The sequence below is a fragment of the Phacochoerus africanus genome, chromosome 15, assembly GCF_016906955.1.
Source record: "Phacochoerus africanus isolate WHEZ1 chromosome 15, ROS_Pafr_v1, whole genome shotgun sequence".
Lineage (NCBI taxonomy): Eukaryota > Metazoa > Chordata > Mammalia > Artiodactyla > Suidae > Phacochoerus > Phacochoerus africanus.
Genome location: NC_062558.1, coordinates 24,795,309 through 24,823,156, shown reverse-complemented (window position 1 = coordinate 24,823,156; position 27,848 = coordinate 24,795,309). Strand labels below are relative to the sequence as shown.

At 37.2% G+C, this 27,848-nt stretch overlaps 1 protein-coding gene across 1 annotated transcript; it reads left to right on the top strand.

Moving 5' to 3' along the window:
* PIWIL1 (piwi like RNA-mediated gene silencing 1) lies at nucleotides 1-27,482 on the top strand. Its single transcript, XM_047760869.1, has 20 exons — nucleotides 1-86; nucleotides 425-536; nucleotides 6,267-6,392; nucleotides 6,786-7,000; nucleotides 7,358-7,479; nucleotides 8,551-8,631; nucleotides 9,281-9,478; nucleotides 10,171-10,282; nucleotides 14,384-14,510; nucleotides 14,684-14,801; nucleotides 15,298-15,412; nucleotides 17,077-17,264; nucleotides 17,644-17,716; nucleotides 19,396-19,596; nucleotides 19,707-19,810; nucleotides 20,624-20,694; nucleotides 20,836-20,989; nucleotides 24,336-24,461; nucleotides 26,296-26,443; nucleotides 26,608-27,482. The coding sequence occupies exons 1-20, from the start codon at nucleotides 9-11 to the stop codon at nucleotides 26,722-26,724; spliced, it is 2,586 nt and encodes an 861-aa protein (XP_047616825.1). The 5' UTR covers nucleotides 1-8; the 3' UTR covers nucleotides 26,725-27,482.
* Nucleotides 27,483-27,848: the final 366 nt, after the last annotated feature.

The following is a 27,848-nucleotide window of genomic DNA, read 5'->3' as shown; positions in this document are numbered from 1 at the left end:
AAAGAAAAATGACTGGGAGAGCCAGAGCGAGAGCGAGAGGAAGGGCTCGTGGTCAGGAGACGGCGCAGCACGTGGGCGCTGCTGCAGTGAGTGTTTACTCTTTTCTAACTGCAAAGAAAAGCAAACTGCTGTGAAGCCTTCATCAGCTTAGGCTTCCAAAATAAGTTTAAAAACTTTCCTGGGAGGGAGATAGGAACTGATCAAGGAAGATCGTGTTCTGTGTCCTGAGGATGTTTGAAGCTAGTTCTTGACCTCAGGTGGTGACCCGTCTTGAAGACATATCTTTATAAGAAAATATTTGATGTCTGTTTTAGATCAGTTTTCATCGAATGCCTTAGACTTGTTTAAGACTAGTTATTTCGTTTGACATCTGTGACCTCTTGGCATAAAAAGGCTGCTGTTCTTTATTTGCATGTAACTACAGAGTCAGCAGCCTGGCTACATGCAACCTAGACCTCAGCAGCCACCAGCAGAGGGGGAATTAGTCGGCCGTGGACGACAGAGAGGAACAGTAGGAGCAACAGCCAAGTCACAAGGTAAAGGGAGGATAAAAAGGCTTCATGTGTGCATGTGTGTGCACTTGTAGCACTAGACATGGAACAGTAACCAAAACTCTTTTAAAGAAAAAGGAGTCTAGCAGTCCTTTAAAGTGTAACAGGATCTCTCTCAGACTGCAGCCTGCTACTGAGTGCAGAGCCACAGGGCTTCTTTTCTCCTTGGAAATGAAAAAGAGCATACCAGAGCCCCACACTAGCTATGACAAAGCAAATAAATCCTACACTAATTATAAATTTGCCTGTTTATGCCTTAAAAACTATTTTAGAGCGTTCTCTGGGCATCTTTAGTGATTTCATCAAAGCCTTACCAACTTCAACATTTTATAACTGATTTATAAAACGTATTTTCACATGTGTTCATCCTATTTCTTAGATGCAAAAGCTGGGGTCAAATTTATGACAGCCAGTAGAGTTAGAACACCATTTCTGATTCCAAAAATTGTGCTTTTTCACTGTTGTTGCAAAGATAAATTATTTGGATGGTTGGTATAAGATTCTTTTACAGTTATTAAGTTTGGTTTTAGTATAAGAAAAAAACAGATCCATATACACATATGAGGAATTAATGTGGTAACATTGGCTTTTAAACCATGGGATAGGCATGGGAAATAGGCTATTCAGTAAAATAGTGTTGAGACAAATGGAAAACTAGAAAACAAAGCTGGCTCCTTTCTTATGCCTCACATTAAATTTCCATATACTCCAAAAATATAACCAGTGGAATCCATAAAATTTGAAGAAAACATGGATGAATCTAAAGTGAGCTTGATTCTCCTGTACAGCACAGGGAACTATATCCAGTCTCTTGTGATAGAATATTATAGAAGATAATATGAGAAGAAGAATATATACATATGACTGGTTCACTTTGCTGTCCAGCAGCAATTGACAGAACATTGTAAATCAACTATATTTTAATAAAAGTTTTTTTGAAAGTTGAAATGAGCTAGGAGTGGTCTGAACTGAACTGTGGCAAATACTGTCATTGTCAAAAGACAACCTGGAAACTTACTGCAATGATAGAACAGCTCATTTGTCTGAGACACCGAGCATTCTTATAAACCCGGTGTTATTAACAAGCTGGGAGAAAGTGGAGAAAGAAAAAGGCAATGCATTGAAAAATACAAAGGCCAATGAAAACGTTACGCCTTATCATTGAATTTAAACTGAAATGTTTTTTATCTGTTTGTTCCCCATTTTACTTTTTGCCATTGCTGGCAAATGTAAAACTGGGGAACTCGGGCCCCGTGTGACTGTATAATAATACTAACTTGTGGACGGTACTTTGTAATGTGCAGCAGCATGACACTTTTGTTAGCAATTACAGTTATGGTAATGTACCAGACACTGGGTAAGTACATGGTTGTGTAATGGTGTTAACTACATTTAATACTCCCAAACTGTGAACACCTAACCAATAAGAGGTAAGATTTCGTACTTTAGCAGTAGAGTACCATTTAGCCATTTTCAAGAATGTAAAAACCTGCCTAAAATGAATACAAGTTATAAAACAGCATCCTCTTTATATTATTTAGTAAACATGTGTATGTGCATGTATATATTTTTTGTAGAGAAAATTTTAAAGAAAAATATGTCAGTTATTAATAGTGCTTGATTGGAAGAATCAGAAGACAAGGGGCCTTTTAATATTTTCTACATATAATTATGTATATTGCTCTTAGGGTACTATAAGATGTTTTAATTTTTAAGGTGTCTGATGACAGTTCTTTTATGGGCATTGATCTCCTTAAATTTATAGGATTTTATCCAGTATTTTTCCCTAAATGACTCAGTTCTTCTTTTTAATTACCCATTTAATCCAAAAAGTGAACAGAGGGATATAATCTATTCTATTTAAATAAATATATCACAGTAAATTACAAATGATCCTAATAATGGAAACTTAAACTTGCATGAGTTTCAAACACGTAAGCCAAGTAAGAATTCTGTATCTAGCATTAATGCAGGCTAGATAGCCTCCAACTAAATACCTTTAATGTGCTAGATTTTAAAACATCTTTTTAAATTCATCTGCTCTGGCAAGAGAGTTGCAAAATCTTCGGAGACCAAAAATGACAATAAATCCAGAGGGGAAATTAAGTGTTGAAACTGATGACTCTCCAAAGAGCATCCTCAGGTCACTTTCTTTTGTTATTTTTTTCTCTAGTTTTATTGAGAAATAATTGACATACATCACTAAGTTTAAGGCATACAGCATGGTGGTTTGATTTACATATATTGTGAAATGATTGCCACATTAGGTTCAGCTCACAGCCATCTTCTGATAAAGAAACAAAAAGAAAAGGAAAAAAAAAGTATTCTTGTGATGAGAACTCTTAGGATTTACTGTTTCCAAAATATCATACAGCAGTGTTAGTATAGTCATGGTATTGAATATCGTATCCTTAGTATTTATTTCTTCTAAAACTGCAAGTTGTCCTTTTGGACGCTTTCTTCCCCCACCCTCTGTTCAGGTAATAAGTCTGATCTCTATTTGTATGAGTTGGTTTTGGGGTTGTTTTTTGGGTTTTTTGTTTGTTTTCCCCCGATTCCATATATAAGTGAAATCATACAGTATTTGTCTTTCTTATGTCTGATTTCACTTAGCATAATGCCTTCAAGGTCCATCCGTGTTGTGAATGGTAGGATTTCCTCAGTTGTTTTTTGTTTGTTTGTTTTAAGGGCTGTGCCTGCAGCATCTGGAAGTTGCTAGGCTAGGGGTGTAGCTGCCAGCCTACACCACAGCCATAGCAATGTGGGATCTGAGCCATGTCTGTGACCTACACCACAGCTCATGGCAACGCCAGTTCCTTAACCCACTGATGGAGGCCTGGGATTGAATCTGCATCCTCTTGGATACTAGTCGGGTTCGTTTCTGCTGAGCCACTGTGGGAACCCTTCTCTTCCTATGTTTTATTCTAGGAGTTTGGTGGTTTCAAGTCTTACGTTTAAGTCTTTATTCCATTTGAAGTTAATTTTTGTAAGTGGGGTAAGATATGGCTCCAGTTTCATTCTTTTACATGTGAATATCTAATTATCTTGGTACCATTTATTGAAGAGTCTGTCTTTCTTGCATTGAATATTCTTGGCTCCTTTGTCATATTAGTCAAATATTGTCCTTATATGCTTGGGTTTATTTCTGGGCCCTTGATTCTATTCCATTGGTCTGTGAGTCTGTTTTTGTGCCAGTAGCATACTGTTTTAATGACCATAGCTTTATAGGTTGAAATCAGAAATTGTGATGCCTCTTGCTTTGTTCTTCATCTCAGTTCTTTTGAAACTTAGAATATTTGACATATTCAGCTATGTTCAACATATACAACAAATTTTCACTAAATTAAAATGGTACGAAAAGGTGTACTGAAGATGTTTTAAAAATATTTTATTGTTGCAGCCTTAAAATGCAAATAAAATTGCAGAAAATACTTAAATCTAAACATTCTTTATATTGAGCTTCACTAATACTTTTTAAACAGCTACTCATGAATTTAATTCTGTGAAAGTTATCTGCCTGTAAAAAGCTGTATACCTTTATAGACAAGGGTATACATAGTGAGGATTAAATGATACTCAGGATAACAAATGCAGGGCCCTATTTTACTGCCTTTCACTGTTCTTGTAAGTATTATATCTGAGAAGAGCTTGCCACATTAAGTGTTCAAATATATTCTATGTTTTAGAATTAAAATGATAATTTTAGGAGTTCCTGTTGGCTCAGTTGGTTAATGACCTGATGTTTCTGTGAGGATGCAAGTTTGATCTCTGGTCTCAGTGGGTTAAGATCTGGCGTTGCCACAAGCTTCAGCATAGGTCACAGATGTGAATCAGATCTGGTATTGCCGTGGCTGTGATGTAGGCCGGCAGTTGCAGCTCCAGTTAGACCCCTAGCCTGGGAGCTTCCCTATACCACAGGTGAGACTATAGAAAAAAATGACAATTTTAAAAGATTTATCATTAATAAGACATTGCTTAGGAGCTTGATTTTTCACTCTATAAAGGAGGTTGTGGCAATATTGAAGGACTCTTAAATAGCAAGATCTGGTTTGTGTTTTTAATCATCACTTTGGCAGGCCCATGGAAGGGGAATTAGGGTTTCCAGTTGTATCTAGTTTATAATCTGTCATCTTTCTGGATTGACAATCCAACTTTGGCTAAAATGTACAAATAACGGTAGTATACGTAAAGAGAGGAACAGACTTCATCATTGTTCATTTGAAACTTTCGATCAGGTTTTCACGTCCAGAACTGAATTTTCTTTCAAGGAAAAATTCAAATCAAGCCTGTAAGACCTGTTGTTTCTGTCAGGTTGGATTCAGTAAACCTGACCTTAAGTGTAGTTAATTCATGGATACCTTAAGCTGAAACCCTTTGGGATAAAAAGTTCACCACGGGAAACAAGTAGAAGCAGTTACATATTAAAGAACTTTAAAAAAGAACCCCTGACAATCATGAAGCACAGGAACCAACATATTTAGCAGTACCTTTAAAATGCTTATAAGTGAATTTTTTATTTAAAACATACTATATGCCTGTAAAATTGTCAGTTTTACAGGTGAAGAAGTTGAAGCTTACCTTAAAAAAATAACTTGTTTCCAAGGTATATCAGGAACTGTTGTTTACTTTAATTCTCCTCCAGAAGCTGGCAGTTCTGGGCTAGTTCTGGCATTTGTGGTCAGAAGAGAACTAGGCACTCCTTTTGTTCTCTCGAGTCCATGATTTCAGTCATTAAGACTTAGGTTTTGTTCAGAATGTCTGGTTGAGCTCGCTCCTGCTATCACATCCAGATGCCAGGCAAGATTGGCAGCTGGGAGCATAGAGAACATAAAAGCCAGCTCTGACTCTTAACCTAAGGTGCTCTCCTAGAAGTTTCATCCAGTGATTTCTGCAGAAATCTCTTAGGCCATCCCCACCTGCAAGGAAGGTAGACAGTCTAGTCTGTGGGGTTTATTGCTCCCCAAATAAACTTTTAAAGTAGAATGAAAGATGATTCTTGGGTAGTCAGTAGTCTGTGCTCCACAAGGTAATGTGCCTGTGAAGTGAAAGCTAGAATTTAACACGTGACTGCAAAGCCCATCTTCATTCTTTGGTCCACATCACACTATTGATATAAGATACTTCATTATATATTTTCCACAAAGTAAAGGGCTTAATAATTGAGCATATTTTAACCACAGCTTTTGCAGCTAAGCACGAACCGATAGTTAACCTTTAGCCACAGGATATACATAGGCCCATCCCATCTATTCTGCTGGATATAAGGGAATTGGTGAGGAAATTACGTTTTAAACTTAACATTTTGTAAGTCAGGTTGCTCATTTGAATCATATGAACCGCGAATTCCTATAGCTATAATTACATCATAAAAATTGTGAAAAGCACTGATATTAAGGCCCTTAGGTGGTTATCAGACTTACAGTACAGAAACATAATTATCCAGTCAACAAACATGCTCCTAAGTTCTTGAATCAGTTCAGTTGTCTTGATCTTGTAAGCGAGCTGAGTTTGCCTATGGCAGTGACAGGAAAGGCTTTATAGAAGAAGTTCTAGCTAAGAAGTTTCTCTCTTACTGAGTTGGCAGATACCTAAAACATTTTGACGGATTGTTCATACACTATCTTTAGCACCTCAGTACCCTTTGGGTATTGTCTTTCTTTATTTCATGTTTCATATTACTTAAGTGTATGATTTTTTTCTTTTTCTTTTTTAAAGAACTTCAGATATCTGCTGGATTTCAGGAGTTATCATTAGCAGAGAGAGGAGGCCGTCGTAGAGACTTCCATGATCTTGGTGTGAATACAAGACAGAACCTAGATCATGTTAAAGAATCAAAAACAGGTGTGTTAATTATTAAGAATAATAAGAATACAGTTGCACAAAATTACTTTTCCATTTTCCTCGCTTCCGTTTTGGTTTTGAAATAGGTTATATGACAACATTTGCACTGAAATAATTGTTTTATTACATGTTACATAGGTAACTTTTTTCCTTTAAAAAAGCTTTTGCTGTCAAGGGATTTCATTGGTTCCGTTGTAAATGACTTAAGTGTAGGGAGGATTTGTTTTTAAATGTGTAGTAGTCCCCAAAGTCAGATGTCTGAGCACTTCTGTGTTGGGGTCACATTTAGACCTTTGTTTACACAACTGGGTCTACGTTGTCGTGGTAGTGGAGATTTCAAGGAACAGCAATTAACTTGATATTTCATTAATGGAATGTGACTTCTTTTTACAGGTTCTTCAGGTATTATAGTAAGGCTAAGCACTAACCATTTTCGACTGACCTCCCGTCCCCAGTGGGCCTTATATCAGTATCACATTGACTATAACCCCTTGATGGAAGCCAGAAGACTCCGCTCAGCTCTTCTTTTTCAACATGAAGATTTAATTGGAAGGTGTCATGCTTTTGATGGAACAATATTATTTTTACCTAAAAGACTTCAGCACAAGGTTATGTGAATTGCCAGGATGGGGAGAGGGAGATGGGGATTTCTACCTCAAAGCAAAACTGCCCTGATCTATGGTAGCTTTTGTAGAAACTCCAGTGGTCTTTCATCTGTTATGACTTATAATACACCCAAAGAATGTGTTTGGCATTATTGTATCATTCTCAGATCCACCTGAGTAACTTAATAATTACAACTAAATAATAATAAGGCGCTTAATCACTCTTTCTCATAGCCATTCTTTTTCTAAATTTTAAGCTTTTCTGTACTTTCCATTGTTGCATTTTTCATTAAACAGGCATTATGTGATCGGGCTTATTTCAACAATTAGAAGTTTAGTTTTCCATTGTTCCGGCTTTAGGTTACTGAAGTTTTTAGTCAGACCCGAAATGGAGAGCACGTGAGGATAACAATCACCTTGACAAACGAACTCCCACCTACATCACCAACTTGCTTGCAGTTCTATAATATTATTTTCAGGAGGTATGTTAGTATTTTTTTAATGTTTTATGAAGAAATTTTAAAACATTCAAAATTTGAAAAACACATACAATAAGTACTTGTATATTATAACCTTGATTTTCCAATGGTGCTTAGGATCATGGGGTTACTCTGAATTTTAATTGTTTTTAGGTGTGGGTGTACTGATAAAAATCCCATTTATTTGCTTTAAGTGAGCGCCATGTTTTTAACTTCCCTGTTTGTGTTGAGATTAGATCTTGCAAATCCTATCTGAGCTTATGTTAAGAACACACATTCTCTCAGGAGGTTATCACTAACTTTATATTCCTTCTCTTCCACAGTGGGTGCCTATTCAGAAAGCAGACCAGGATTTAGGTCTACTCAGATATAGTTGTGCCATTGTAGAACACACACTGCATACTCTATAATTTGCTTTTAATATGGATATTTTCCGAATCCAAAGTTAGGACACGTGTTCTATGGAGACCCCTTCTTCCCCCACTGAGTGATGAGGCTGAAACTGGCATGGGTATAATGAGATATAATACTTTGATTTGTAGTTTACTTTTGTAAGTTGTTCATAACATACCTGTCACTGATGATTGAACATTCATTTTGGTGGATACTTGTTTGAATTAAGGTAATGGAAGATTTATTTTTTCCATAAATGATGGGTTGGCAAACTTTTTTGGCAAAAGATCAGATAGTAAACATTTTAGGTTTTGTAGGCCATATGGTCTCTGTCTCAACTATTCAGCTCTGCTGTTGAAGCACAAAAGCAGTCATAGAGCATATATGAATGAAAGATCATAACTGTGTTCCAGTGAAGCTTTACTGATGGACATTGAAATTTGAATTTTGTGCAATTCATGCATCATTAATCTTTTGATTTTTTTCAAAATCTTTAAAAATGTTAAAAAAAAAAAGAAAGTACTCCTAGGCTATATTAAAAGCAGCAGGTAAGCTGGATTTGGCCCACCTACAAGCCATAGTTTGCCAACTTCTGCTGTAAACACTATGCTATTCTGATTGTAGTATTAGAGATACATCTCAAGCAATATTCACTTCTCTATTCTGACCTTTGAATTCTAGGCTTTTGAAGATCATGAATTTGCAACAAATTGGACGGAATTATTATAACCCAAGTGACCCAATTGATATTCCAAATCATAGGTTTGTATATCAAGTGGAAAGTTTCTGTTACTCAGGATTAATCACAGGCTTTGAAAGTGCAGCTCTATTTCAAAATGATCAAATTTACTATGGCTGTTCATGGTACCCATCACATTACGTAAACACTTAATTTGGCTTGATTAATAAAGGAGACATCCCAGAATACTTGGATTTTAAATAAATACATGATTTTCATCTATCCCTGGGGAAGCATAAAGAGTTGTCCAACTCAAAGTTGGTATTTGCTCTTAGGTAACAAAATTCATCAGCTAATGATTACTTCAAAAGTTACTGTAGTATATCAAGATTGCAGCTCAAGTTGTTTGGGTTTATTATAATTGTAGCTCATTTCAGTTAGATTGGCAACTTTTTTTAGTCTTAGGTTAATGTGAAAAGTAATAAAGTTTAATAAAGTTAGGATATTTAGAATGGAACTTACAAAATGATTATAATACTATAAAATAACATTCATTGTTGAAGATCTTGAAAAGATCAGTCTTTATCTGAGCCATGTAAAATCTAGAAATAAATTAACCCAAAGACTTGTACTTTCAACCCAGTTAATAAAGGTGGAAACACAACTTGATACATAAAAAATATGTTTGGATATTTGTAGAGGTTACTTCATGGCTTTCATTCTATTTGACAGGTTGGTGATTTGGCCTGGCTTCACTACTTCTATTCTTCAGTATGAAAATAACATCATGCTTTGCACTGATGTCAGTCATAAAGTCCTTCGAAGTGAAACTGTTTTAGATTTCATGTTCAACTTGTATAATCGAACTGAAGAACATAAATTTCAGGAACAAGTTTCTAAAGAGCTGATAGGTTTAATTGTTCTTACCAAGTAAGAGTTTTAATGACACAAAATAATTTTACAAGATTTAAGATATTAGGGCTGTCTAGTCCTATAATGTTAGATAGAATTGGAGTTTAAAGTTGAGGGGTGGAAATAGCACAAAAATGAGAGAGGGGTGTTTATATTCTTTCTTAAGAACAGACGTTTTAGGGGAATATACTCATCTGAAAAGGACAAATGCCTCATGACTCCCATCCTTTTTTATTTTTTTTGTTTTCATTTTTGCCTTTTTTTAGTGCCACACCCATGGCATATGGAAGTTCCCAGGCTAGGGGTCCAACCTGAGCTACAGCGCCACAGCAACTCAGGATCTGAGCCGCATCTGTGACCCACACTGCAGCTCATGGCAATGCCAGATCCCCGACCCACTGAGCGAAGCCAGGGATCAAACCCACATCCTCATGAATGCTAGTTGGATTTGTTTCTACCGCGCCACAACAGGAACTCCTGTTTAAATTTTATTTTCCAGTAGTAGCTTAGTTACTTCCCAATCCATCTAGCATAGTTTTTAAGAAATTCTTTTCCCTTTCTCTTTCCATAATATTGTATATTACCAAGTTATTATTTGAAATTTTATTTTTTAAGAGAGTACATACTGTCAAGCCTCTCTTTTTAATAACATTTCTACACATTTTAATCAGATACCAATTCAAATACCATAAATCTCAACTGGTCTGTAGGTATAACAATAAAACATACAGAGTAGATGATATTGACTGGGACCAGAATCCAAAGAGTACCTTTAAGAAAGCAGATGGCTCTGAAGTCAGTTTCTTAGAGTACTACAGGAAGGTAAGATGTTAATGTTGATTTTTTATCTTTTTAATGTGAAGTTCTTATACTTGGACCTTAGGAGCAATCTGAAATATCGTCAGTAGAATTTTCTATTTAGCTGGTGTGCATATGGAATAAGTTGCTTTTAAAGCTGCATATAAATGTTTTTTAAGGCAATCACAGCCCATTTAGCTCATTAGCAAATGAGATGTGCCCTGTCATGGTTCCTTTTCTGCAGTGGCTTGAAGGATGACATTTGAACTTAAGCATGTGGCAGAAAAATAGGATAATAATGGTAAATAATACAAGTTAACATCTTACTATACTGTCGGTCTTTTTCTTTAACCAACCCTTTTTTTTAAAACTTCATTTGGCAGTGGGAGCTAAAGATCCTTGAACCCTTAAACCTACATATGGCTTAACTTTTTTTCCCCTTAGGACCACAGATGTGGCATATAGAAGTTCCCAGGCTAGGGGTCCGATTGGAGCTGCAGCCGCAGGCCTGCTGCACAGTCATAGCAACTGTGACCTACATTGAAGCTCACAATACCAGATCCTCAACCCACTGAGCAGGACCAGGGATCAAACCCGACTCCTCATGAATACTAGTTGGGTTTGTTTCTGCTGAGCCATGGTGGGAATGCCCATATGGGTTAACTTATGTTGTACATGTTGACAGAATTCAGACATACTTGTTTCATATAGGTTAGATCAGTTTATTGAGTGATCTAACACCAGTTTTAGACGATTCTAGCCTTTGGCACAGTAATCACTAAATTGAAAAACAAAAACAAAAACCACCAGAGACAAGTAGTAGCAGGAAAGAACAGCTACTGACTAGAAGAAAATAGAATGTTTATGTAGGCATGCATACTAACATTGTTTTAATATTCAGAGATAGGTAGATCTGTCCCCTAAATCCTTAGGAGGTCACATTCCATTTGATAGGCTCTGTTAAAAGTACAGGAAAAGTATTCAAGAAAACACATTAATTAAAATCTTAAAAGTTGTCTTTGAAATGCTAAAATTTATCTCATTTTTTTCCAATTTTCAGTAGATTGCTTCCTTTTTCTAAAAAGTGGAATAAATGAACTATTATATATTACACATTTTGTGTCAGAAGTATACATCTGACTAGTGACCTTTGAAGTATCTTTTTGCTGAATATCTACTCTTTCCTGATCTTCAGCTGCCCTGCTATGAATGAGAAGATCAGATGCCACTCAGGAGGGATGTGCTTCCCTGAGAAGCCATGTTAAGAACTGGTCTTCTCTGGGCAACATGAAAGCAGGCCAAAGGTCATCACAGCTTGATTTCCATACTGCTGTTTTCAGCTTCTGAAAACTCCTTGCGGGCCCCAGCCGTGTTTAACTTAGATTCTCCTGGGTGTCAGAGGTTACCGTGAGAAATGAGTTTTAGCATTTTCTGTTTATTTTAATAAAAATATCGGGGAAAGAGTGTCTGTCAACAACAGATAGAAAGAGGACATCAGTGGTAGTATGATTTAAACCTGAAGCAAGGACAGGAGACGTTCTCCCCTCCTCTGACTAGTATTAAATCTTGTGTGCCTGCTTATTCTGTAAGTGGCCTTTTAAATGTTGTCGTACTTAAAGATTCTGCCTCAGGTCCCCAGTTACTGTATATTTACTCTAGGTGAGCTCTAGTCTGTGCTGAGACTTCAGATATAATATGGTAACAGTTCTCAGGTTTCTAGCTCTAGCCCCTAGATGTCTGAACCTCCTACTTACTCTGAATATCAGGATGTCTCAAACATACCTTACATATAACCAGCAGTGACCATGTGATACCCCCTAGTATAGATAAGTGGAGCAGAGGTTAGATAGGCACGTTCTACTTGGAATTTTCTTGTCTGAAATAATTTTTTTTTTTTTTCCTGGCCCCTGTGCCATGTCCACTGAGTCAGGGACTTTGTAGTTTATAACACCCCCCAGTGCCTGAGTAGGCCCTCAGGAATTTGAACAGGTGAGGAATAGATAAGTCAGACCTCAGACCACCAGGCTGGCCTCTCTCACTTACCTTATATAACTAATTGTCAAAGCCTGTCTTTATCCTGCCTTGCCTATCTGATTTTCCCTCTTTATCTAAGTGACTACCACCCTCTATCTAGGCCCCATTTCTCTCATTCACTCCACCAGTCTCTTAGTTTTCTTTTCTCATGCCTGCCTTATCCAGTGAAACCCTGCTCACTTGCTTAGCCTCACCTTGTCATGTGGACCCGCTGTCTTAGCTGACCACAGGCTCCCTCTGCCTAACACACTCTGTGTGCGTAACTCTCACTCTTAGGCTTTTACACCTCAGTGTAGTTTATTTCTTCAGGGAAGATTTCTCTCCCAACAGGGGACAAAGGTGTCTAGTACAGAGAATTAATCAAAAGGGAGTAGGGTTAAAATATTTGAAAGACTCAAGACAGTCTTAGAACTTTCTAGTAGAAATGCAGTTCAATAATAAGTTGTGGCTTAGGTCTTACATACTAAAGATAATGTCTAGGAAACACTCAGAGCAAGAGAGAAAAGAAGGGCCTTTAGAAGGGAAGATCATGGTCAGTCAGTTTTAAAAAGAAAATGTTTAACGGTAATGTTAAACAAGTAGAAATGCTAGTTTTTCAGTTGCAGGGGGAAAGTGTTAAATTGACAGGCTTTCGTTTAGGCGCTAAGAACCCAGAAGGGGGAATTCCACAGTTCTGTAATTAACTATGCACTTAAGGCCCTTCCCTGAAGTAGAGAATAGGGACTCCTCTGAAATCACTACCACATTTCTACTTGTGTACCCAACTAAAGGATGTGTAAGCAGGGTGACTGTTAAGTAGACCCCTAATAAAATTGTGTGATAAAATAAGTAGTATAGATAAATGGAGCAGAGGTCAGATAGGCATGTTCTACTTAGAATTTTCTTGTCTGAAATTGTTTTCTTGGATGATTGATTGGTAAAGAGTTAGATGTAGGACAGAGTCAACAACAACCTAGAATTCATGGTCTCTAATTCATGATGATAGGTGGCCAGGACCTGGTCTGTGTGGTAGGAATAAGGAATGGGCAAGCGCCTTCGCCTCTTGAGAGGCCAAGATGAGTGATGCTTGATGGAGATGCAATTTGTTAAAATGTTGGAGCTGAACTATCTGGGGTATTAAAGGTGCTAGGAGAGGATCCTGGAGACGATGGGGCAGAAGCTCTAAGGAAGCTAACTTGAGGGCAGACCGTCGTGGTCTTGAGTTGCAGAGTGGAACTGGAGATCATAAAGCCATCTCCTATGTATGTTAGTTTTTGGTTTTTTGTTTGTTTGTTTGTTTTTGTCTTTTTGCTATTTCTTGGGCCGCTCCCATGGCATATGGAGGTTCCCAGGCTAGGGGTCGAATTGGAGCTGTAGCCACCGGCCTATGCCAGAGCCACAGCAATGCGGGATCCAAGCCTCGTCTGCAACCTACACCACAGCTCACGGCAACACCGGATCCTTAACCCACTGAGCAAGGGCAGGGACCGAACCCACAACCTCATGGCTCCTAGTCAGATTCATTAACCACTGAGCCACAACGGGAACTCCGTATGTTAGATCTTAAGCATCACTATTTTTTGTCTCTTTACAAGTTGTAGAAACGTACCCTAGATAGTTATTACATGTGGGGAATCGAGGTAAGGACTCAATGCTACTAAGTGGAAATTCAACCTCAGAGTATCAAGATCTCGTAAAAAAATTTTTGTAATCAAAAGTGTCCTGTAGCCTGCAGACCTTGTTGCTTCCCTCATTCTTATAGTGAGACTTTCATAAACCAGTCCTCACTATGAGTAGTTTTAAAGAAATTACCCTGTGATGAAGACTTAGAGTTACACAGACTGCTGTTTCTGAACCAATAAAGGAAGTAAGTAGAACTGTGACCAGAATCAGAACATAGAACCTTACTGTCCTGGCCATCTCAGTGTTCAGGAAGAAAAGATGAAGTAACTCTGTAGAGCACAACCTGTTTTTTTAGAAGGATTAGAAATATAGTTTTTATACTTGGAAACTGTCACTAGCATTGTTGTTGGCATCAGTTCTTAATGGAAAAAAAAAAAAAAACCTTGTCCCCTGACATGTTACTCAAGGCATTTACCTTCCCTTGAATAGCAATACAATCAGGAGATCACCGACTTGAAGCAGCCGGTTTTGGTCAGTCAACCTAAGAGGAGGAGAGGCCCTGGCGGCACGTTGCCAGGCCCTGCAATGCTTATTCCTGAGCTCTGCTATCTTACAGGTATTGCTGGCCTTTCTCCACCGGCAGCTTTTCCCGTTGTGTTCTAGAAGTGACTGACCGTTTCTTTATACCTCCATCCCCCAAAGCCCTTCACTGTCACCATGCTACACGCCAGATACTGAGACACGATTCTTGTTTCTCTAACTATATGCCTTTATATGTTTTATTTAAAGGTCTAACTGATAAAATGCGTAATGATTTTAATGTGATGAAAGACTTGGCTGTTCATACTAGACTCACTCCAGAACAAAGGCAACGTGAAGTAGGAAGGCTAATTGATTACATTCATAAGTAAGTCATCCATGCTTCACTGGCATGTGGTTTCAGTTTTTTTATGTGGGTTTGGGGGGAATGAAAAATTTTGTTTTCACTTTGTATTTGCAATATTTGTGGTGGGTTCTTTTTTCATGTTTCTAAGTGAGGCTAATATTTGTCATGGAATAAAGTTAAATCTTGCAGACTATGGTATTTCTAATTCTTCTTTTAGAAAAGGACAATAGACTGAAAAGTAAAATTGTTTTGGACAATCTGCTTTCTCTCTTTGTTCTATATAACATTATATTTACTTTGTGGAGGAGAAAGTTTGGGCATCTAAATGTTGAGGACATCATGAAGGAAAACATATGACGAGAGAAAAGTAGTGCCTCTGTTTCCTCACATTCTCTCTAGGGCTTTGATCCTGAGAGAAGCTTTGAAATTGATTATAGGTTGCAGTGGGTCTCTATTTGCACTGGTGTTTGCTGTTTTCCTTGCATTTAGTGGTATGTTAAATGTGTTAAATTTACAGAGATGATAATGTTCAGAGGGAGCTTCGAGACTGGGGTTTGAGCTTCGATTCCAATTTACTGTCCTTCTCAGGAAGAATTTTGCAAGCTGAAAAGATTCATCAAGGTGGAAAAACAGTAAGGCAGTTCGTAAAGTTGTCAGTCAAATCAGGTTTGGGTCAGGTACATAATAAAGCAAGCAGGAATAGCCTAGTTCCATGCCAGTGTAGTGCTCTCCTCTCTTTTCTCTCAACAACCTCCACTCTGTCAATTAACGGAACCACAGGAGGAGGAGATGTGAATGCACCAGAGAAGGGACAGCTCTGAGAGACTTGGTTAACAGGTGGCTTAATTTTTTAATAACCTAAATGGCCTAAATTACAGTATAGAGGAAGTCTAAGTATCTGATTAGGCTGATATTTCATCTGCCACTAAAGTGATTTTTTTTTTGGTCTTTTTTTAGGGCCACACCTGCAACATATGGAGGTTCCCAGGCTAGGGGTCTAATTGGAGCTATAGCTGCCAGCCTATGTCACAGCCACAGCACCACGGGATCCAAGTTGCATCTGCTGCCTACACCACAGCTCATAGCAACACCGGATCCTTAACCCATTGAGCAAGGCCAGGGATCTAACCCGCAACCTCATGGTTCCTCGTTGGATTCGTTTCTGCTGCGCCATGACGGGAACTCCTAAAATGATCTTTCACATGAAAAAGTCCCAATTTATTTGGCTTCATTTTTGCCTGGACTATTTATTTGTTAGGAATATATATTAAATATTGTGATGCCTTTAATATTTTATCTTCAGAAAAGGAAAATAAGTATTCCAAAAATGCGTTTTGTGTAATTAAAGCACTGCAAGTACACAAATGTAAAAATCCTTTTAAAAAGAACTATGCTCTTCTGTCTTCTAAATGGTCTATGAATAACAACATAATTATGTGCTTAATATTTTAATTGTAATTTTTAAATTAATCCTTTGTAGTAAATGTATATTCCTATGTAAGAGTGGTTGGGGAGGTGGGTAGGATATGTAAAAAGCACTGAGTTTTTTCCTCTGTGATAAATATTTGTTACTGTGCTTTGAGTTTGTATTAGCTCTCTGCCTTGCTGTCAGATGTTTTCACAGCTTGTTTTCAGTATTTGACACCTCAGTCCTAAAGTTTCTTAATTTTCAAGGCCTTATTTTTTTTGTATCTTTATCATGAGGAAAGTAACACCTATCCTTGTAAGATTTTAGAAAAGATTAAGAAGACTGCAGCTTAAGATACTTAGAGTACCTGGTGCAGGTAAGCATTTGAGTGGCAACTGTTAATATGAGTGTATTTTAAATAAAATTGCCATAAATCTTTGGATACATTTTTGTATCTTTTCTCCTAAAGGCATCTCACTTGTCACTACAGTTCAAATTTAAGAGTAGTACTCTGAGGGAGTTCCTATTGTGGCGCAGCGGAAAAGAATCCGACTAGTATTCCTGAGGATGCTGGTTTGATCCCTGGCCTCACCCAGTGGGTGTGGGATCCAGTGTTACCATAAGCTGCGGTGTATGTAGGTTGCAGACATGGCTCAGATCCCATGTTGCCGTGGCTCTGGTGTAGGCCAGCAGCTGTAGCTCTAATTTGACCCTTAGCCCGGGAACTTCCGTATGTTGAGGGTGCAGCCCTAAAAAAGGAAAAAAAAAAAAAAGAAAAAAAGAGTAGTCCTCTGAGGTCTAGAACATGCCATGGTAATTATTGAAGACTTGAGCTTTATCACTGAGAAGTTACAATGGAATTCACAGTGTCTCTGAACTTTCTTCTAGTTTGATTACAATCCACAATTTGCAGATTGGTCAAAAGAAACAAGAGGTGCACCATTAATTAGTGTTAAGCCACTAGATAACTGGCTGTTGATCTATACTCGAAGAAATTATGAAGCAGCCAATTCATTGATACAAAATCTATTTAAAGTTACACCAGCTATGGGCATACAAATGAAAAAAGCAATAATGTAAGTGTAATAATGTAAATCATTTCTACTCTGGAAATTGATTAGTAGTCATTTGCAGGGTGTGGGAACTCAAACTATTAATAGAACTATTAAAAACATTAGATTATCTTAAAGATCTGATATAGTTCCCGGTAGGGTGGGTACAGAAATGTATTTCAGTAACTAAGGATGGGTGGGAGAAGAGCAGGACTATTTCCAAACTATTGCTGTTGTGTGGGTTAGAAACAACACTTTGACTGCATGGCTACTCTTGGTGTTTTATTTAATATTTTATACAGAAACATTTTGTGTTATGATAATCTATAGGAACCTTTTAATGCAGAGTAATTTTTTTTTTTTTTACTTTTTCTGAATGTTGAACAAAATATTTCCATTTTAGGATTGAAGTGGATGATAGAACTGAAGCCTATTTAAGAGTCTTACAGCAAAAGGTTACATCGGATACCCAGATAGTAAGTAGTTAATTGATATGTAGGCAGTTGACCTGGAATCAGTTGTTTTAAAGGAGGCATTTGTAAATCTTAGAACTTGAGTTCATTGTTCTGTGTTATAATTAGATACCCAGACCAGCCACAAAATACATCTTTTACCTTCCTAAGATAATTGAGTTAATACAGCTTTAGTTGTATGCCTAGGAACTTGTTTTGCACTGCAAGTGGTAAGGAAGGGATGGAGAAAAACAAAGCCATTTCTAAAAATTACCTGGACTGAAACACTTCAATTACTCTAGAAAATTTGGAGGAGAAAAGGCACAAGAGTAAAAATCAGTACATAGTTTTTGAGCACACATAGTATAATTAGTGTATTTGTGATTACACTTAAGTATAGTTAGTGAGCTGGCAAAGAGAAGTTTAATGATAAACAACATATCTGTGTTGCTTTAAACCTAAGAAATGAGTTGGCATTTTATAGTCTATTCCATTTAGTCCTTAATCTCATACTTAAATTCCACAGGCAGATTACCAATAAGTTGTCTGGAATGATGGAGACACCTGTGGTAGGAAAATGATTTTGTTGGGATCTGTGGAAAGAAAGATAAGAATCTGGGAATATAAACTGGAGAACACAGTTGTGGGTCAAAGAACTAGATTCAGCTCCAAAACTTAAACTTGGATCCCCAGAATTTGAGCAAGGGTGGGTTGGTTGATTTTCCAGCTTTTTTTTTTTTTTTTGAGATATAATTGACATATTGTGTAAGTTTAAAGTGTACAGTGTGATGATTTGGTATGTGTAAATATTAAAAAAAAATGTCCATGACAAGGTTAGTTCACACCTCCATCATGTCACATAATTACAGGGTTTGTTTATTTTTTGTATTTGCGGTGATAATGTTAAGATCCACACTCGTAGCAACTTTGGAGTACATAATACAATATCCCTAACTATGATCAGCATGCCCTACACTAGATTCTCAGAACTTATCACTTAGCTGGAAATTTGTGCCCTTTGACTTCTATCCATTTGGAGCACCAGTGTGTTTAGATCAGGCCCTTAATTTTCTCCCCCAAATTACCCAGAGACTTCCTAGGAATTTTCACAGTTTGATCATATTCTCAAGCCAGAGCTTTAAAAGTTTAAAAGCCATGATTCTAGGTGGGTCATGAGTAAGTGAAAATTGTGAGCATTTTAGAAAATCTTTTTTGTCTGTCTGTAAGTTATTACTAACTTGTTTCGCCCTATTCCCTACCTCTAAGTTGTTCCACATTGGTAATAGAGCATATTTAAGGAAGTTCTCAAGTTTTAGTGATAACTCAGTTTTTAATTATTTGCTTAACATGATTTTTTTTTTTTATGGCCACACCACAGCATATGGAATTTCCCTGGCCAGGGATCAAATCCAAGCTACAGATGTGACCTCTGCCACAGCAGCAGCATTGCCAGATCCTTGACCCACTGCACCACAGTGGGAACTCCTAACATGATTTCTTATTGGTATCTATCACTTAATTATATTTTCATGAGCAATATCTAAAAGCTAAATGTCACACCTATTAGCTGCATGGCAGAGATGAATAGTAAAGTAGATGATTATGTGTTTATACCTCACAGGCGGGTTTGGTTTCCTGTCTTCTTCCTTGAACTCGATTATCAGTTTTCTAATTTTTTGTAATGACATTTTGTTTGTTTTTAGGTTGTTTGTCTGTTGTCAAGTAATCGGAAGGACAAATATGATGCTATTAAAAAATACTTATGTACAGATTGCCCTACTCCAAGTCAGTGTGTGGTGGCCCGAACCTTAGGCAAACAGCAGACTGTCATGGCCATTGCGACAAAGATCGCCCTGCAGATGAACTGCAAGATGGGAGGAGAGCTTTGGAGGGTTGATATGCCTGTAAGTTTGATTTAATTTGTGGATAAAAGATTTAATTATGATTTAAGCAAGGTAGATTTTAAAAATATTGCTGTTATTCTCTTGTGTCTAAAATTATGTTTTTATTAAAGCTAAAGCTAGCGATGATAGTTGGCATTGATTGTTATCATGATACCACAGCTGGACGGAGGTCAATTGCAGGATTTGTTGCAAGCATCAATGAAGGGATGACCCGGTGAGTGGGCTTTGGTAGCTATCAGTGAACGACTTGACATGGGCAGAAGGGGACCCAAGCCCAGGAGCTGACTGCTAGGGTGTCTAGGAAGTACAGGGGTTGTGTCGATTGTTTATTTTTAATTTGATTTCTCTTACGTTAGGTACAGTGAAAACATAAAAAAGAAAAAGGAAATTATTAACTACCATACCATTGACTGTAGTGGTCAAACTGCATTTCAGGTTATTTTATTTTGTACTTGGGAGGATGCATGTGACTATTCATTAAAAACATCTTTGTCTAATAATTTTATTGACCACTGGATGTAATTTCAAGTTTTCATATTTATTTTGGAAAATCCATTTCACTTTACCTAGTTCCTTATATTTCAACATAGTGAAACTGTTTTTTGGTGCTTTTCTTAGAGTTAATAGAATTGCTAAGCAAGGAAAGAATGAAATTTGAAGCATTGGTGTGTTAGAATTACTAATGGGCATATTTCAAGGTGTTTTATCTTTCAGAAAAGTATCTTTTACCAAGAGCATAGCAGTAAGAGTGCACTTTTCTGTGTGCTGAGGTGTAGTCTAGCAGGCATCTCTGGCTATTAGGGCTTAAATTTTATTTTCTCTCCTCAGTGATGAAATTATGGTATTGATTTATAATGAAAGAAAACTTTGTGAGGGATTTCCTGTATCTTGTTACTTGTGTTTAAGATTTCACAAAGGAAGTTAAAGATCATGAACTACTAAGGGTAAAATAAATATAGAATAATTCAAAAATGAAAAGCTTGTAGACAGCTGCGTTCTCACTGCAGTCGTGTTCTCTCTCTGATAGCTGGTTCTCCCGCTGTGTGTTTCAAGATAGAGGACAGGAGCTGGTGGACGGGCTCAAGGTCTGCTTGCAAGGTTGGTCTCCTGCTGTGGCTTCAATCTGACCTCTGAACTAGAGTCTTCAAGAACTTATCTTAAAGCTGTGTTTCTGAAAAAAAAACTGCCCATTTTTGTTCTATGTTAACGTGTTTAAAACTTATTCTGGCTTTCTTTCAGCTGCTCTGAGGGCATGGAATAGCTGTAATGAATACATGCCTAGTCGAATTATTGTGTACCGGGATGGTGTCGGAGACGGTCAGCTTAAAACATTGGTTAACTATGAAGTACCACAGTTTCTGGATTGCTTGAAATCTGTCGGTAGAGGTTACAAGTAAGCACGTGAAACGTAAAGCATTTTCTCTTTGTAACATGACAGTTTTGTATCTTTGAAAATGGTGTCACAAGGTGAAAAGGTAAGTGAGAATCTAACCTTTAGGTACAGTGGGGCTTGAGGTACAAGCAGGAATGGGGCAGGTGGTCCTTGTGGGGATTTTGTGGGAGAGACTGGAAATGTGATAGTTCCTTCAAAGAATGACACATTGAGATACCTACCAATTGTCTGCCTGCCGCCTTTCTCACCCAGGATCTGATTATCCAAGTACATTGGAATGAAAAATTCCAGATAGTTCTGACTTACTCTTTCATCACCTCATCACTCGAGAAATACTTATTTAATTTCTTTGCTTGATGAGTAAGATGACAGGCATGTTTAGTCTCCTAGGAGGAGGGGGTTATACTTCCACCACAGGACTGAGGGTAGTTAGTGCCTCCAAGTGCAGTGCACAAGCTCACCTCTGCTCTCCTGCAGAGGTCATGTCCATGCTGTTTGGCACTAAGCTGCAGACCATCTCAAGATAACTGTCCTAATAAATTACATTGTTTAACTTTTTGCCGTTTTCTTTATCACACAGTAAGCAAGTTGAGATCAGGGACTATTGTATTAAGAGCTTAATATACAATAAAGATTTGTGGATTTGATTTTAAGGATACATAGAAAATCCAGGAGGTCTGTTTGTGTGTGCTTGCACATGCATATTTAAGCTTTATCTTTGCCAGACCTTTTCTGCCAGCATTTGTTATCCTTATAAAAAATGAGAGATTTTGAACATCATATGACTGTATCTGGGCTTGTGATTTCCATGGTCCATAGGATGAACAGTAAGAGCTTTTTTCTAGCTAAATTGGAGGGTTATTCAGTGCCTCTTTGACCAAATTCTGAAAGAACCTCTTCTAGTGCTGACTCTGTGCATTGCTTAAAATGAGATCATTATGTCAGTAAGTTCTCAGAACAAGTCAGGGATGTTTTTCTCTCTTTTAAAGTAATTGTGTTTCAGATTAAAATACTAATAAGCATTTTTTAGTATTTCGTAAATAAAGGTTAATATTCTTTCCTCTTGAAATGCTTAATGCTTATATTTATATTTTCGCATTAAAATAATAGCATTAATTTTATTTTGGTTTTCGGGAGTTTTGTAAGCCTTAATTTGTTGTTTTTTCCCTTAGATTTTCTAAACGTATAGTGAGGTGTGTGGTGTGGTGTGGTAGGGAGTAGAGGAAGGTCTCAGATGGACTGCTGAGTTCTTGGTCTTTTTTGTTTGTTGAGTTGTTTACTACTCTAGCACTTTTAGAATGTTCTAGTCTTAGTTGCCTTTTTCTCAGACCTGGAGAAAAAGAACATTTCAGGAGGTGAAGAACCGAGGTGATGGAGCAAGTTCATCTTACCTCCTCAGGCTGAGTATTTGGGATACTGGGAATATATGCTGGGGCCCTGCTGGGGCCTATGTCTCTGGTCCTTTGAGTCTTTTGAGTCCTTTGGGTTTGGTTACCAGAAGGATTAGCAGAAATAGTTGTCAAAGAGGGGATTCTAGCCCTTGAAGTATCTGTGAACAGGCTTCTCCTCAGGTGTGGTGTTGGGCCTGCTCAGTTCCCTTGAGCCAATAGGAACACCCTCTGCTTATGGCAGGAGGGGCATTGGAATTGATTGCTTGGACTGGTGCATGACAGACCATGGCATGAAGTAGGTTTCTTGTTGTGGCTTGTGCTGTTATTTGGTGGCTGCAGAGCTTAGTGATGGTCAAATCAGAGTTGGGTTAATCCTAGATTTGCTTTCATCTGTGAGACAAAAAGCAACTAACCAAGGTTGCTGAAAGGAGTGAGAATGTTTAAGTACTTCACACAGTACCCAGTAAGCCCTCAGTAAATAACAGATAATTCATGTACAAAAAAGGTTAGAATTGTATATGAAGTAAAGCGATATTCAAGAATGATTCCTTACTTTGAGGAACTGCAGAGTTTACTATTTATATAGTAATTATTCTTAGAACCACAGTATTTTTTAACTGAAATGTTGATGCATCATGGATTAGCTGATTTAGAACATTTGGTATAACAACAAAGCAAAAAGTCTCTTCAGCAACTTGTGACTTTCTGTCACCACCTTTGTTAAATCATTTCTTGTGATGTCACGGGACTAAAATCCACTTTATCTTTTGGTTCTCAAAGCTGTGGCTCTGTTATAGCCAGGCCTGTTGTAGCTGGCAGCAGTCGATCTACATGGGTGGAGAGTGACATTCCTAAAAATGTCTTCTGTTTGCTTAAGTAATATCACCTTCGATCCCTTCTGTATGTGGTTACTACAGCCATAAAGGAGCACAGTTAGATTTGTCCTTGAACAGAATTTCCCAATTTGGGGTCTTTTTGACTATTAGACATTACCAGCCAGGTCCATACTACAAGTAAAGCCCTCTGCTTCCCCATGTTTAGAATAAAGCTTATTTATGTCCTTAAGGAACTAGTGTTCTAACTGGAAAAATAGCACAGGGAAATTGGGGTGTTGAAAATCATAGTATTTATCAAATGCTTATTACATGCCTGCATTGTTCCATAACATAACATGTTCAGTTCCTTTATTCCCAAGTGGTTAATTATACACAGCGTGAATGTTTCAGACAGGGAATTTGAAATGGACCTTTAAGAGATGGGTGGAAAGGGTGTGAAAGATATTCAAGCTGAATACCTATTGCCATTAAAGGCTGTCCTCAGGAAAGCTGAAGGGCAGTGGATCCAATCTAACACAGAGCCGAAAGCTTGCTGGGGAAAGGAAAGCCACCTGAGGAGCAGGATCGAGGAGGGGGAAGGGTGAAAAGGGAGTGTTCCAGTGTTGATGTGTGGTAGGCTGGGGAGTGATCGCACCACGCTCGACACACCCAGAGATCCCCTCATACATTGTTCACCAGTTATTTTGAAAAGCAATTAAGTTAGACTTGGAGATAATCAAATTAGCTTACCTCTCAAAGATTTTAGAGTTAATATCTTACTTTCCACATAGTAGAAAATGCCCACTAAAAAATGTTTCATATTGTTAAAAGACTTGCAGGGTTTATCATTTTAGGGTGATGGGAATTATCATATGTTTGGTCTAATGATTAAACATCTGCGTGACCTTGTGTCATGCCCTTTTATTATGTATATATATGCCCTTTTATTTTCTATCCACAGTTTATTCCTGGTCCTTACTTCAGGTCCTTAGAAGTTGTGGGATCTCCCTTCATAATTTGGATAGACAATGCACCCCAAGAGGGATATCTGTTTCCTTTTAAATGGAGTGTGTGAATGTATGAATGATTCAGTTCCCTGAAAATATGACTAAATGTAATTACATTCTTCACCATCTTAAGCCCAAGACTAACGGTAATTGTGGTGAAGAAACGAGTGAACGCCAGATTTTTTGCTCAGTCTGGAGGAAGACTTCAGAATCCACTTCCTGGAACAGTTATTGATGTAGAGGTTACCAGACCAGAATGGTAAGTTCTGTAATAGCTGGAGATTGTTTTCTGTTTTGTTTTTTCAGCATAACCTCTATACTTTATCACTTGAACACATTCACTTTTTAGTTCTTTTACTTTATTTCTGATAAATAGTAAAGTCTTTATTGGTTTGATCTAATATTGCCCAAGATTTATTAACTTAGTGTCTGAGACAGTGAACAGAGGTTTCTGTGTAGTTTCTCTCTGGGAGAAGAGGGTTATTGTTTGCGGCATTAATTATACATGCAGAGTTCAAGAACTGCTACTATAGATAGCTTTTCATTTTTTTCAACATTTGCAACCTCATCTACAGATTCTTGTTTTTTAGTCAAAATGTTTAGAGCTGTAATGCACTTAGTTATGCACAGGTCAAAAACACAGTTGCAGATGAGAAAAGTGGCTTTTCAGTAGATGCTTTTTCTGTAACTGGGAGCTATACTCTGCCATAAGAAAGCCAACTAGGATGTGCAGGGGCACAAGGGTTCGGCTGTAAAGTTGTGAGACTCAGTTCCTTAAAAACCCTTTGCACAATGCAGTAAGTCATGTTCGTGATGGTAACTCATGGGCTGATCCAAATTAATGCCCTCCTCCTGAGAGTGAATAGTTAGGACAATTTCTGTTCTCATATATAAAGTTTTGGAACCTTTTTTAAAAAGGGCAACTTTAAGCAGGATAAAGTGTCTGCCCATATACAAAGTTTAAATGTAGAATGTTTTTCCTATATAAACTTCACGTACATAAGGAATTACTGTAATAAGTTTATGTAGAAAAGTGATAATAATACAGATTTTAGTTCTGACCAGGTATAGAAATCTGTATTTCATGATTCGTTATCTTGGATTCTTTTTTCTTGGGTGGATGTTGATTAATGGCAGTGCCTCAGAAGGATTCTAACCTGTTGGGGAAATCACTGAAGGGAGAGAAAATAGCTATGATGTTACCTAAGATGTTAGTAAATTCATTTCCTACAGGATTCTCTCTAACCATTCAGAATGACCTCATAATACTTTCTAACCTTACTGCTATTCTGAGAGCCAAGGCTCAGGTACAACATTGACCTGAAGACATAACTGACTTAAACAATTTGGGTAAAATCCAAGTTGAATTATAAAGTATGAAAAATTTACTAAATGTTATTTAAAACTTAACAGCTGCTGATGCTATTCAAGTGCTTGCAGAAGTCCACTTTGAGTGGTATTGTGCTTAAATGGGGAACTTTGATTCTAGCTCTCTTATGATTTCTCTGTTCTTTGCGGCAAGTCATTTAACCTTTCGGAAACCCTCATTTTTCTAAATAAGCATAATCTACTCTAAATCAATACTGATTTTATAATTCATCTAGTTTCAATGGACATAATATTATTAGAGTTAATTTCTTAATGTCTTCATCAGGTCAAATTACAGTGTCTCTGGATTGATGTTTGGTACCAAAAAAATGGAAAAAAAAAGCTGATGTTATATTCCTTTATGTTTACACTATTTGGTTCTTGATTCTGATGCCTTTTCGTGTCCAGTCATCTCCCTCGGATGTGGAGTGGTAACAGAGGCCTGTTACAGTGTGCACCATCATGCTTAGCAGCCTGGAGGCATCAGTGATACAGATGTTTAACATAAATAATTGTAGTGTCCTAAACTTCTTTCACACATAAGCATTCCAAAATGGTTCATGAATAACAGATTCTGAATTCAAGGAAGTGTGTTGTGTTTTGAGGAGATTAGGCTGCATTAGTATACAGGATCTTTTCACTGGAGGAAACTTGAGTCATCTTAATTTTAGCTTTCAAAACGATAAGCCTTACCCCAACCTTTTTTTTTTTCTTTGTAATTCCAGGTATGACTTTTTTATCGTGAGCCAGGCAGTGAGAAGTGGCAGTGTTTCTCCCACACATTATAATGTCATCTATGACAGCAGTGGCTTAAAGCCAGACCACATACAGAGGTTAACTTACAAGCTATGTCATGTCTATTATAACTGGCCAGTAAGTATTTTTTATTTATTGATGTTTACTCACCACAATGAGATTCACTTTTCAAAATGGAATTGCTCTTTTTTCAAAGGCTTTTAAAGTTAATGCTGAGATTTACATCTTGGAGAAGCTAGATTTAGAGTAATAGAACCTTTTTTTTTCTTCTCCCACTAAAGGGTGTCATTCGTGTTCCTGCTCCTTGCCAGTATGCCCATAAACTGGCTTTCCTTGTTGGCCAGAGTATTCATAGAGAACCAAACCTGTCACTGTCAAATCGCCTTTACTACCTCTAACCTACGGAAGAAGACAAGCTGTAGCTGTGTTTTTCTTTTTGAAATTATAACTAACTTTGGGATTTTTTTTTTAAGCTTTCTTTTTTTTTTTTAACTGTTATCTTTCTATATGAAACTTGGGAAGGGAATGAGGAGTTCTAGAGTCTTATGTCTAACATTGCTATTAACTGACTTATAGGTAAAAATTAGGATTTTATATTTTATCCTGTTTGGTTCTCATAAATATGTTGTGAGGATTTTTTGTTTTGAAAAAATGTGGATAAGGTACTTTGTATTGTAAACAGACTCTCTTAAGCTATTTGAAATATAGGGATTTACTTGCAAGTGCTTTCAGGAGTGAGCAAGTCCTATTTGTAAAGCTATATTATTCTTATTTTTGAAATATTTGTTTTGAATTTAAAGGAGAGAAAAGGCATAAAGTGGGAGGCTCACTACAATCATAAGGTAGGATTTTATTTGGGTATCTGATAATCTCATTTTAAAGAAAAAGCTGCCATTAAATAACCTATACAAGGTATAGGGAAGATGTGAGACTGTGGAGAAATATGCTTGTTTTTTATTTCATTTTGGGGGCAAGGTGTTATGGGGGTTAAAAAAAGATAGTGCAAAGTTTTAAATTTCTGTCCAAAGAAACATTTTAAAACTCTTTAATGAAAGAGGTCAGTAGTCTATATTAACATTACTATTTATTTTACTTTTTTTGCAACTGGAACATCATTCTATTTGTTATAAAATAAAATGCAGTGATTGTCATCTTATTTGAATAACTGTGTAGTTTTTGTTTTTACTGAAAGCATATGCATTTTCTTTCCATTTAGTATGTTTTTTAAACTGCTGGAGAGTACACTTAAAAGATATGATTGCATTTATAAAATCTAATTTAGTGTCACTTATGAACTTCAGTGTTGGTAAAATTCTGTCAGGAGATACTGCAACCTCAGTATTAATAGTATAAGACTGGATGGAAATCCATAGCTTGTAAGGAAATGCAGGCTAAGAAATCTGTTATTGTGAAGTTGATAATTGTAATTATTTACATCTACATACCGGTAGGAATCTTTGGGGAATTTCGCAAGGTGATTCTTAAAGCTAATGAGTAATTGTATGTCATGAGAACACCTTTA